The 12617-nt window shown below is 43.2% G+C and overlaps 2 protein-coding genes across 3 annotated transcripts in view; one reads left to right on the plus strand and one right to left on the minus strand.

The window, feature by feature from the left end:
* The window catches only part of PDCD11 (programmed cell death 11), a 42755-nt gene extending 35555 nt beyond the window's left edge, over window positions 1-7200 (minus strand). For both annotated transcript variants that reach the window (XM_060100015.1, XM_060100006.1), the window contains exons 1-5: window positions 7098-7200; window positions 5658-5776; window positions 4110-4241; window positions 2867-3034; window positions 1194-1355 (exon numbers count right to left, since the gene is read on the minus strand). In XM_060100015.1, coding sequence (XP_059955998.1) covers window positions 1194-1355; window positions 2867-3034; window positions 4110-4241; window positions 5658-5756 — 561 coding nt within the window. In that variant the 5' untranslated portion in view covers window positions 5757-5776; window positions 7098-7200. The remainder of the gene's footprint in view (window positions 1-1193; window positions 1356-2866; window positions 3035-4109; window positions 4242-5657; window positions 5777-7097) is intronic.
* A 101-nt stretch (window positions 7201-7301) lies between these two features.
* ATP5MK (ATP synthase membrane subunit k) lies at window positions 7302-12616 on the plus strand. Its single transcript, XM_060100077.1, has 4 exons — window positions 7302-7444; window positions 10862-10957; window positions 11046-11138; window positions 12513-12616. Exons 2-3 carry the CDS (start codon window positions 10871-10873, stop codon window positions 11133-11135), a joined length of 177 nt encoding a protein of 58 aa, XP_059956060.1. The 5' UTR covers window positions 7302-7444; window positions 10862-10870; the 3' UTR covers window positions 11136-11138; window positions 12513-12616.
* Window position 12617: the final 1 nt, after the last annotated feature.

Consider the following 12617-nt stretch of genomic DNA (forward strand, 5'->3'; position numbering starts at 1 on the left):
ACTAATGAGAATCCAGAACTACCCTTCTAGCTGTCATCAAGTCTTTTCTAAGCACCTCCAAGATGTCTCCCCCCACAATCCTGCCAACCTCCTTTACCTTTCACGGGAAGCACTGTGGCATTCAAATCCGGCTCTGACACTTACTAGCTGTTTGGTGTTTGGCCACTTAAGTCACTTAAACCTTGTTCAGTCTGTTTTCTCAAATGTACAAGAGGGATACCTACCAGCCTCACAGGGTTGCTATGAAAATTTCTTCAGAGAAAGTGTCTAAAACAGCACCTGTCAAACAGCGGCCTCTCTTGGGCTTCCCTGGTGGCACAGTGGTTGACAGTCCGCCTGCCGATGCAGGGGACGCGGGTTCATGCCCCAGTCCGGGAAGATCCCGCATGCCGTGGAGCGGCTGGGCCCGTGAGCCATGGCCACTGAGCCTGTGCTCCGCAACAGGAGAGGCCACAACAGTGAGAGGCCCGCGTACCGCAAAAAAAACCAAAACCAAAAACAAAAAAAACAGCGGCCTCTCAATACCTGTCAATTTCCTACAACTTGGCTTACTGTTATTCCCCACTCTACCCAACGTTCAGGGCCTGGTCCAAACTCCACCGCTTCTAACCAAACGTTCCAAGATCATACTGATCTCCTTCCTCTTAAGTGAGTATAGTTTATATGAGTGTGTTTTGTACCTACTTGACTTGGAGGCACTGAGTGGGGATACATTTCTGCTGAACCTGCATAGGACTAGGAGAGTCAGTAGTGGATCATCCATTAGTACGGCTGACAGGCTAATTGCCCTGTCTACCCTGTCTCTCACTCTCAGAGAGCAGCCCTCAAGCTCTCCCAACAAATGCCAGTGGCCTCTGAAAAAGACTTAATCTGTGAAGAAGTCTCGGTAAAGAAGGCACTTCAAGGAACTCCTTCTTACCCTTGCTAAGATTCCTTGGAAGCATTTTTTTTCCCCTACCAGCAAATCTTGGACTTGCTTTCCCTTTCTCCCCTCCAGGGTAATGTGATTAGGTTCAAGTCTTCAATTTCCATTAAGTACCCAAAGTACCCTGGCGACCTTCCCCCCAGGAAAACACGCACCCCCATGTGTAACAGTTAAGCTGAAAGTGAAAGGTAGTCTAGACACACCCCAGGAGGCAGGACAGGGAGAAGGCATAGTTGCCTGCTTCTCTGCCCTGGCCCCAGAGACGTACCATGCCGGGTTTCAGGGCCTCAGCACTCAGCACTTTGTTGACATTTCTGGGGTTCAGAGACAGCTTGACATTCTTTTTGCCCCTCTTTGTCATGTCCAGACTGCTCACCACACATCTCACCAGCATCCCAGGTGAGAAGAGCTCAGGCAAGCTGACCAGGTCCTGCAGAATATAAATGAGAAAAACCTGATACGTACCCTTCCCCTGCACTGAGAATTCATTGCCTGGTCCTGGCTCAGCGGTTTCTCATCCTCAGATCCCAAAGAGCCCAAAAGGCAGATGAAGAGAGTAACTGCTCACCCACAAAGGAAGCGGCCTGTGGCCATGTCACAGTCTTGGATTACAGCTTAAGGTCTCCAAACATCTCCACGCAATGGGCAGATGTAAAATGACGTGTTAAAAGAATCGTCTACAATTACGGTCTCTACTTCCTCACCTTCTCCTCACTCTTCTCCTCACTGCAATCTGAGTTCCACCCCCATCACTCCATACTTGATCTTCCAACAAAATCTCCAATGACTTCCATGTCGCTAAACCCAACAGTCCACTTTACAGTCCTTCTCTCACGTGACCTTTACAAAGCATTTAACTCTGGTGCCGCTTCCTTAAGCATTTCCTCCCGGCTTCCAACCCTTCGTTCACCTTTCTTACTTCTCTGTGTCTCTGGTCCCACCTTCTTCTGACAGCAACTCTCCTTTTATTCAGCAACTAAAATATAGTATTTGCCCCAGGCTTGGTCTTTCAGTCTCTTCTCCCTCTATGTGCTCCCTCTAAGCAACTTCTTCCCCCTCCACAGCTTCAATTACCACCTATACAAAGAAGTCTCACCCATTCATGTTTCTAACCCAAACGTCCCTGAGCTCCAGCATCACCTATCTACTGGTTGTCTCAACTGTACCTGAAACTCAACATAACAGAAAATCATATCACGATCATCTCTCCTAATCCAGGTCCCCTTTCAGGGTTTCCTGTCTCAGGATGGCATGGCCAACTGTCAAGCCGTGCTCAGCAGAAACCTAGGACTCACCTCTGACACGTCTCTCGGCCTTGCCACCCATATGGAATTCGTCACTAAGCACTGACTTTACCTCCTCAGCCCTCAGTAAATCCATCAATCTCAGAGCCTAGACTACGACAACAGCCTCCTAACTGGTCTCTAAGCAGCTACACATGCCTCTTCAATTCATTCTCTGTGCTGTCTACATGGCACCCACCCCAGTGAGAACATTTCAAGGGCTTCCCACTGATTCTAGAAAAACAACCCTAAACGTGGTCTGGCCTCCACCCAGCCCTCCAGCCCCATCCCACTCCACTCTCCCCGGCTCTCTCTGCTCTAGCCACACTGGCCTTCTGCTGCATGTCAGGCTCCTTCTGCCTGAACCCCCTTCCTTCCTTCCTTCTCTAGCATACCCTCATCCCTCCTACCTCAGCTCAGGCATCCCTTCCTCAGGCAAGTCTTCCAGGTTCCCTGGGTTAAGTCAAAATCCCCTTATTTAAAAAAAAAAAAAAAAAAAAAAAAAAAAAAAAGAAGAAGAAAAGAAAAAAAATTTCCCTATTATAAACTCTCTTGGTACCTTGTACCCTTCCTTCTTAACACTTAGCAAAGTTGTCATTTTACATTTGTTGGTGTACTACTTATTTCCAGTTACAGATTTCATGCGGGTTTCCCTTACCTGCAGGGGTTCTTCTTGTGCCACCTGCTCATTCAGCTTTGCAGTGTAGGCATCACAGATTTCAGTCACTTGCACACACCCCTGGAGGCCGTTGGGGAGACTAATCACCAGTTCCAGTTCATTTACCTCTTTCACGCAACCCAAAATCCGCATCCCCTCACACAGGGACTAGAAGAGAAGAGTGAAATGTATACAACAGGGAAGAGAACAATGATTAGGGAGGTTGGGGGGGGGGGTTCTGGCTTCTAGTCCCAACTCTGACATATAAAAGCTACGAGACACATATGTGTACATGTCGGTACACTCATCACACATCTGAGCACGACGAAAGATCGAAATTATACAACAGTGTTTCCAGCAGGGTGCTGGAGGGCACTCGCGCCTTTTCCTTTATTCCAAGCATCCCAAACTCAAAGGCCTAGCAGGCAACACAATGCAGGACAGAAGTCAGTGGAGACAATGGCAGTCTGGAGGGTGCATGCCAGGTCTAAAGGGCGCAACCACTATGCAGCTCTGTGTGTCTACAAACATGAGGGAGTGCGAGCTTGTATTGTCAGCACTTTCAAATTTTTACAAAAAAAGCCGGAAATCACATTTTTATGGAAAATTTTTTAGTTTTCTAATGTTGGCATGAAGTTAAACAATTATTTTTTTAAGTAGCACACAGGACAAAGAAAATACTTCTGCAGGCTGAATCTATATCTTTCCCTGAACTATCATTTGACTTTTTTTTTCTTTTTTTACAACTAATGTGTATCAGAGTTATCTAAAAATTTAAGGAACATAATAAGACTGCTTCACTTCTCTGAGATAATTTCCACATCTATGAAATGAAAGGGAAGAATTAGAGTGATTGCTAAAGTTATTGCCAGTTCTAACCTACGACTCTACTAAAACACAAGTTCCATGAGGGCATCGGTGGGATGAGGGACTCAGCAGCTAAAAAGAAAAACTAAAAAAACAACACATGATCACAGGCACTGGTTAATAATTGAAGGAAATAATGCTCAATTCTGAACAAAACTGGAAGAAGTTCTAGAGACATAAGCTACACACACATATTTATATGAAAAGAATGAAGGAAAAAAGGAAAGAGGAAAGGAAGAAGACATACACAGACTTAAGCAACTCAGAGAGTTTGTTTAAAACAAAACCAGTTATAAAGCAGAAACTAACACACCACTGTAAAGCAATTATACTCCAAAAAAGATGTTAAAAATAAGAAAAAAAAACTTTGACAAACCTCCACACTAAGGATTTCAAACTTCTCTCTTACAAACTTGCTGCTTTCTCTCTTTTCAACTTTCAACTTTTTTGTTTTTGCTGGCTCTTTCTGGATCTTTTTCCTTTTGGTGGATTCCTCTTCAGTAGAAATCTAAAGGGGGCAAAAGATCCAAAAGAATAAAAACCAGTAATCCTAGCCTTTCCCTCCAACTTTAGGTCATCTGTCACCTTGCTTTGTTTCCCTTCTACTCCACCCCACTCCCAATTGTTCCTTTAATTCCTGCCTCAACGTCAGTCTCCTGTTCTGACACCAATTCTCCCTTTGACCAAAATCCAAGCTCTGTTTTCAAAGCCCCTTCTCTCCTGTGTTCTTCCTCCCTTGACTGGGATGAGCACTGGGGTTCCCCGCTGGGAGAAGCAATTTGGAACAGTGCAAGAAAATAAAAGGTGGAGTTACGAAGACCCGAGTTAAATTCCTATCCCCACCATTACAAGCTGTGTGATTTCAGCTAAATTATATAACCTCTCTGGGCCTCAGTTCCTCACCATGGAATGATGATCTCTACTACACAGTACAGCTGGAAAGATTACATAAAATAGACATGAGACCATACAATCAGATGTTAGTTACCGTCCCTCTAGCATTTGAAGCACAACCTACTCTAGGTGAAGATTTCAAATTCTACTGCAAATTATGATCACTTTATACAGCAAGAACCTCATTCAAAAATGCAGTGATCAGGGCTTCCCTGGTGGTGCAGTGGTTGAGAGTCCGCCTGCCGATGCAGGGGACATGGGTTCATGCCCCGGTCTGGGAAGATCCCACATGCCGCGGAGTGGCTAGGCCCGTGAGCCGTGAGCCTGTGCGTCCGGAGCCTGTGCTCCGCAACGAGAGAGGCCACAACAGTGAGAGGCCCGCGTACCGCCAAAAAAAAAAAAAAAAAAGCAGTGATCAGACTGTTTTCTCTCCATCCTTAATCAACATGGTAAGTTTCTAAGAATAAGAAACAGGGAATTCCCCAGCGGTCCAGTGGTTAGGACTCCGTGCTTTCACTGCCAAGGACGCGGGTTGGATCCCTGGTCAGGGAATTAAGATCCCACAAGCCGGGCGACGTGGCCAAAGAAAGAAAGAAAGGAACAATGGCACTGCAAACTCAAATACTAAATGCCATACTTCAAAAGATATAGCCTTGTGGTGGCAAGGACTCTCTAACAAGTTTAATTTATAAAAGTAGACTTCAACAAGAATCCAATCTGGAAAACCACACATTCTCAAACAAGGCTCATTCTCCATAAGGACACTAGAGAGAAAGTGTTCAGTGAGTCTTATCAAAAAAGCACACCACTGGGCTTCCCTGGTGGCGCAGTGGTTGGGGGTCCGCCTGCCGATGTGGGGGACGCGGGTTCGTGCCCCGGTCTGGGAGGATCCCGCATGCTGCGGAGCGGCTGGGCCCATGGGCCATGGCTGCTGGGCCTGCGCGTCCGGAGCCTGTGCTCCGCAACGGGAGAGGCCACAACAGTGAGAGGCCCGCGTACAGCAAAAAAAAAAAAAAAGCACACCACTTACATTAAATAAGTTGTCTTGTTCAAATGACTGCTGGAAAGCTTTCACTTTCTCTGATTTGTGGGTCTTTCTTGTACCCCCTCGGGGGAAGCTTTCTTCCATGGTTGCCGTGTTTGGGTGTCCTAAAAACAATGCAAAGAATAGGTGAGTTGTATCCTTAGTGTCAAGGTTGTGATCAATGGGCAAGAGATAGAGCCTTCTAGCACGAATGTGCTGGACAGCATTCAGGACTAAGAAATGGATGGTTTGATGCCAGGCAACAGATAATCCATAATTCATCTTTCCAAAGGTCTTTGCTTCAAAACCACAAGTCCACACATTTTTCTCCAGTAAAAGAAGTTAGTTTCAATGTAGTAAATATCATTAAGCAGCTTCAGTTAAGTCACAGATACACAGATGAATACATAACCCCCTACCTTCAAAGAATACACACACTTTTAAGAAGATAAAACAATTACGCAAACTATCTAAAATACAAATCAGATTATAAACTATCAACAAGGAGGTAGGAAATAATAAGGCTTCAGCAAAGGAGGAAAGCTTCCTAAAAAAGATGCGTTTGAGCTGAATGTTAAAAGATGAATAAAATTTTGACAGGTGGAAAGGGAAAAACAGAAGGAATACGAGAAAAAGCATGGAAATAGGAAAAAAAAACAATTATTTCGATAAGCACCAGCAATGTCTGTCAAGCTGCTCAAAAGCTTGCTCTTGCCTTTCTTTGAAGAACTGTTCAACTAGATTACAAGGTGAATAAAGCATAATAATTGGAGTTAAATTTTAAAAGACACGTTGGGCTTTTTGTGTCAGATCTTTCATCAGGTGTGAATAGATTAACGTTCACTTTGGCAAGTCAGAGCCTTAAGAAGAGGGAAAGACAGAAAGTAACAAAAAATATATATACTTCAGGCTATAGATTGGACAGGGAAATAGGACAGAAGGAAGGTACACCGGGTACAAGGATTCAACTGCAGTACAACAGAGAAATCATAAGAACCAGAACTACTGAATAGCTAAAAGTGAGAATAGAAGATAGGGGTTGGTTCTGAGAGACACTTGGGAATAGGAATCTAAAAAGGCTTGAGACTGTGAAAGAGGTGAAGACCTAGAGGGAGCCTAGGAGTTGGAATCAGGAATGGATGTGTTTGGTAGAAATAGAACAAGCAATGCCGTCCAGTTTATTAGGAATTTGACCCTTAATCTCATTTCAGACAAGGCGAAACTGAAGCTTCAAAGAGTAAACTGACCCCGCGACAAAGAAGGGCCTTGAGCTACTTCCTGGGGACATATTCTGACGTTACAGGGACCACTCCAGCAGAGCCGGCTTCGGAGCCCAACCACTCACCCGGCACTGCGGGTGCATGGCAGGGATCCAGAGGACCTAGTACTGGGACAGACCTGGAAGCCACTCAGTTTCCACCCTTGTCACCTTTTACCCCCACTCACCAGCCCCAGGACGCCAGCACTTCTACTTCGGAGGCCGAGCCACTGTAATCACACACGCGGAGACTAGACACCAGCAGCCCAAGGCTGCTCTTCCGGAAGCGTGGGCGGGCTCAAAGCCTCCTTCGGTATGCTGTACCGAGTCCTATAGGGCGGGGCGGGGTGGGGGGCGAGCCATTTAGAGACAGGAAGCGGAAGGGCGGGACTTAGAGCCGTAGCCAGTCGGCACGGAGGGCCGAATCCGTAAGGCCCGTTGAACGTTTGCGGGGGAGGCGGCTTCTTCCGGCGGGGCTGAGGAGCAGCTTCGTCAGTTGAAGGACACTTGCAGCGGGGTCTGTTCGTTTTGGAAGGTGGGTGTGGAGGGGAACCCGGGCTCGAACCTGGCGGCTCCGCTTTGTGGGGCTGGCCTAGAATCCGACCGTTTCCTGGTTCGGGCACACCGCGAGGTCTTCGCTTTGGGTGGGGGGTGTGGGGGGGGAGAGTGATGGTGAATGGAAAAGAAATTAGAGAAAATGAGGGCCGGGCGTGAGGGTTCGGACAGTGGCTGGGAAGCTTTGGTGCGAGGTAAAGGCCCCTTTCCCCCAGCTCATAAAGGCCCTTAGAATGCATTTTCCAGTGAAGAAAAAGGCCCGCAGCGAAGGGAGTGTCCCAAGGTCACCCAGTGACGTAATATTGGATGAGAACTCGGGCTTTTGACCCCCTCTGGTCATGTTAACCTCTTTCCCACTGTATGCGCAAAGCAGTTTGTTTGCACTGAGCTGTGCTTAGGAAGCTGTCCAGCTAGGCCTCCTTTAGCTGCGCTGCAGCCTTTGTCAAGCGCGAGTGAATGTAGCCCGCCTTCTGCGCTTCGCCGAGCCCGCGATAAGCGGGTTAGATTTCAATCTGTTCGATCAGTGGGGAAGGCCTTTCCTAGGAGGTAGCCAGAATAGAGAGCTGTAAACTCCTTTAAGTGCAAGAGGCTGCTTCTGGTACGTGAGCGGCTCTCCCTCGTCTTTGCCTCCTTTACCGCGTCATCTCACCAATCCAGGTGGGTGTCCGGTCCGACACAACAGCAGTACCCAGAAACAGAAAGTAGCGAGGGTAGTTTCTGAAGGGCCCATTTTACAGGTGAAGAGAGGCGTGGAAAGATTAATTATACTTAATAGCAGTTCGCCCCTTAATTAGAAACAAGCGAAGACCCCATCGCTTAGACTCTGCCATAGGCTACAGTTCAGCAGTTAGTACAGTTTAGTCTAGGTATTTTTCATTAATGTCTTTCTAAACTGAAGTATGACTCAGAAGGAAAGCAAGTTTCAGTTCAGTTATTCCACAAAGTGCCGTCTAACACGAGGATTCCTGATGTTTGCCCAAAAGTAACCTGCAGTTTGCTGAGGAAGCAGACCCAAGTGCTTGCAGGCTTTGCTCCAGTTGTTTATCTCAGTTTCCCCTCCATCGCAGCGTTTTTTAAGAGTCTTTCTTTACAACCTAGACTAAATTGCAGTTCCTGTACTGTGCCTTTCCCTGCAGTCAGAATTAGTCCTCTGTGTAATATTGCAAACATCAGCCTTCCTTCTATATTGTGTGGAGAGAAGTTCAAAGCACCTTAATATTGTTTCAATTGTACACCATTTCACCTTCTGAAAATGTTTGTTAAACACAAGGTAGTCGGAATTATCAGTTAATAATTGGACAAAGTTAAGCCCTTGTTTTCTGTAGGGTTCCTCCGAGAAACCTACTTGACACCATGAGAATCCAAAAATCTGTCCTGAAGATGAATGGGAAAGCATGTGTTTAATAAGTTTACTAAAATAAAACAATTAATATGAAAGCTATATCATAAAGATTTCTTTTAATGGAGATTTTCCTACTGGGCCTGAACTGGCCAAGGCCCCTAAGGTGGCCCAGGGAAGTTTGGAATCCTTCATTGCTACAAGAACTTTCTTGAAACAGTTTTCAAAATTAAGGTCATTTGTCCAAAGTTTCATTGCCAATTCTATGCACGTGAATGCCTCTGAAGGCCTTTGAATGGTAAACTGGAGAGTGCCAGTTTCCATAGCAACAACTTCCTCGCAGGTCTCTCCCGCTTCCATTTCATCAAGAGCCAACTGAGTCACTGCCACTGCCTACCAATCTCGACCGGACCTCGACCGGCTCGTTTATATTGCCAATCGACTCGGCGTGGCGTCGGTCGTGGTAGATAGGCGGTCATACAGACGAATTTTCGAGTGTTGTTCTGGTGACCTTTGAATGTGCCTTTACTATTTTTTATTATAAAAGAAATACACGCCTTTGTGAAATACATAGGTTCTATAAATGTAACCCCGTTTTAAAGTTTGCTATATATTCTTCCAGGTTTTTTTCCCAATATAATTACTAATAAGCATCTCGTTTTGTTTCTGTTACTGCAGTGTTTTTCAAACTTTTAACATACATCAGAATCACCTAGAGGGCATATTAAAACAGATTGTTGGGACTCAGGGTTTCTGATTCAATCGGCCTGAGAATTTTCATTTCTAACAAGTTTCCATGAATAGTGACAGTGTGGGGACCAGACTTTGAGAACCATTGATGTGCTCTATAATGTCCAGAAATAGGATTTTTAAAATATTTAACATGACATTGGGACGCGTTTCCATGTCAGTACATAAAGATCTGCGTGCATGAGGACATCATTCCATGTCTATATATAAAGATCTCCATGCATTCTGTTTCCTTCAGTGGAAACCATCACTTATCAGTCTCCTGTAGACGGACTTCTAGTTCTTTATTTTCATAAACTATTTCATTTACCATTTTTGAACCATACTATATGTTTCTACTTTGTAATATTTCTATAAGGATAAATTCCTGGCGAACAAACGAACCAGCTAGGTAAAAGGGTATGCTAAGTTTTTAATTTGATAGCTATTGCAGAAGAATTGCATATTAGGAAGGTTGTACCAGTTTACACTCCCTCCAGGCAACAGAGAGAATCCTTATTTTCCCACATTCCCACTACTACTGCTAATTATCATAAATTTATCTTTGTAGCCTGATGGCTAAATATTGGTCTCATTTTACATTTCTTTGATCATTAGGTGATGTATGTTTCACCTTTTTGCATTTGGCCACCTTTATATTTTCCCTTCCCTAAGATGATTAAAATATTTGCCTATGTTTTCTTCAGGATATTTTGGCTTCACTTTTACATTTAAGTCTTTTGATCTGTTTTGGTGTAAGGAGTAAGGATTTCAGCTCCCTGCCCCCACCAATAGTTAGTATGTATCAACTCCATTTAGTAAATGACCCCTTCTCCTCCTTCCCATGGAGGTCCTAAATTTATAAGAAAAACTGTAAAAAGAGGGGTTGCAAGGTGAGCTGTTTAGTTGGTGGCTACCCCTCTGAGGAACTTTGAAAAGTATCACAAGCTCCAGCTTTCAGCTAGTCTTAAAACTGATTAATTCCAGGTACAGTGTACTGTGGTATAGATAGAGCCAGGAATGAAAACATCAACCAATATTGAGTCAGAGGATAGACTTAAAGACTACTGTGTTCTCTTCCTGTGCCGAGTGATTTGATATATATTCTGGAGTGTTGTGTGATAACAACCAAGATAAAGTCCTCCTTCCAAACGTTTCTCTTATCAGCAAGGTTTTTTCCACCGTTTTTCTGCTGCTTTGTTGGGTGAGGCATACATAAAATTTACAACATTTATATGTAATGAATTTTTTTGAAATTTTTAATTAAAAAATTTTTTTCTTTTAAATTGCATCCAAACCAATTTGTTGCTTTCTTTCTTTTTTTAAAAGATTGAAATCATGGCAGGTCCAGAAACTGATGCCCAGTTCCAATTCACTGGTATCAAAAAATATTTCAACTCTTACACTCTCACAGGGAGAATGAATGTAAGTATTAATGATACCTTTAAGCAGTAGTTTTAGAATAAAATAGATGTGACAACCACTCTTGTTTACTTTTTCCTTTCTTTTTCAGTGTGTACTGGCTACATATGGAGGTATTGCTTTGATAGTTTTATACTTTAAGTTAAGGTCTAAAAAAACTCCAGCTGTGAAAGCAACATAAACGGTAAGAAATTAACATTTAAGACTTTATATAACTTTGCCATTTTGATCTTAGGGTTTTTCCCCCCCACTATACAAGTATATTGTTCAAATTTTATTACATTCAAGAAAAAAAAAAGAAAGAAAAATATTGTCCATGTCCCCATTACCCTGACAATTTTCGTTAACATTTCGGTTTAGCTCTTTTTTAATATATTTGTTTGGTTTCCAGTGGCTATGATCCATATCTGTAATTTTGTCTTATAACATGCATGTTCTCTATAATTTGAATGCATGAGTGCTCATGGGTATATGATTTATTTCACAGAGGAAATGTCTCCTACTAGAATTTTTTCTTAATATAAATAACATTACAATGAATGCCTTTGAGCATGAAATGTTTGTATCTGTGACTGTTTTCTTAAGGTGAAGCGCCTTCCCAGAGGGTTGTGGGGTGCCTAGCTTTCTTCCCCAGGCAGTGTTGAATAACATCAGTTTCTGATTTTTGTTAATTTGAGGAGTAAAAATAATTTCTTTTTGATAAAGTTGTATATTTTTTCCATTTGTTTACCACTTGTATTTTTCTTAACATTCTGTGTTCTTCTCATTTAACATTTGGGACTTTCTCTTTGTGAAGACCTTCTCTCTCTTGTATAAGCTCTCTTAATAGTTATTAACCAGCCTTTTAAATCAGTTGCAAATATATCTTGGTTTTTGCTAGTTTCAATTTTTATGTAAGCCATTCTGTCTTTTCCTTAAATCCCCCTAGACTTCATTTTCTTCTTATAGTGCCACCCAACCCCCATTTGCCCTTGCTTGAGTAAATATTTGTTGTGTTGGCGGTAGATGAGGTGCAGAAAACACAAAACCCCAAACCCAGATCTTTATCTAATGTAGCCCTCCATGACAGAAAATTTTTTCCTTTCCTCTTAAAAACTTTTCCAATCACAAAACTATTGACCTTAAGGGACTGACTGCATATCCCGGAATGCAGTGGCCCATGGCTTGTTCCTGACAGGCAGTTTTTTGCCCAATTTTTCATGTTAGGTTCCTCCTAATTTTGTTTTTACAATGGGAATAATACACCCTCCCTGTTTTCTACTGTTTAAAATACTACTTTATGAAAAAAGATGTTATTCTATGTACTAGGCTTTTCTAATGGTATACGTTTAGCATCATACTGAATTATTGGCAGCTCTTTTGTTAAAGGGGGAGTGTTAAATTGTATTAAGCTGAGAGACACCTAAATTTTGGGGGGTTACTGACTCCTTTGAGAATCTAATGAATTTGCATTCAATTTCAGGGGGGTTCACGGATAGTCTTGTACTAGTAATTACTGAATGTCTTAAAAGTAGAGTTGAACACATTGGTGTCTAAACAATTTTTGTTTTGTTTATAGGATTCTCAACTGTACCTCATCTGTTAAGTTCCCATGCCTGAAGAAGCTAATGTCAACTCATCATGTGATACCCAATTTGTACAATAAATTATGAACCTGGAAAAG

Source organism: Mesoplodon densirostris, chromosome 1 (genome assembly GCF_025265405.1).
Source record: "Mesoplodon densirostris isolate mMesDen1 chromosome 1, mMesDen1 primary haplotype, whole genome shotgun sequence".
Taxonomy (NCBI): domain Eukaryota; kingdom Metazoa; phylum Chordata; class Mammalia; order Artiodactyla; family Ziphiidae; genus Mesoplodon; species Mesoplodon densirostris.

Coding starts and splice junctions, on each gene's coding strand:
- ATP5MK (XM_060100077.1), top strand. CDS start 10,871: ATGGCAGGTCCAGAAACTGATGCCCAGTTCCAATTCACTGGTATCAAA. Junction 10,958..11,045: donor CTCTCACAGGGAGAATGAAT/GTAAGTATTAAT, acceptor TTTCTTTTTCAG/TGTGTACTGGCTACATATGG.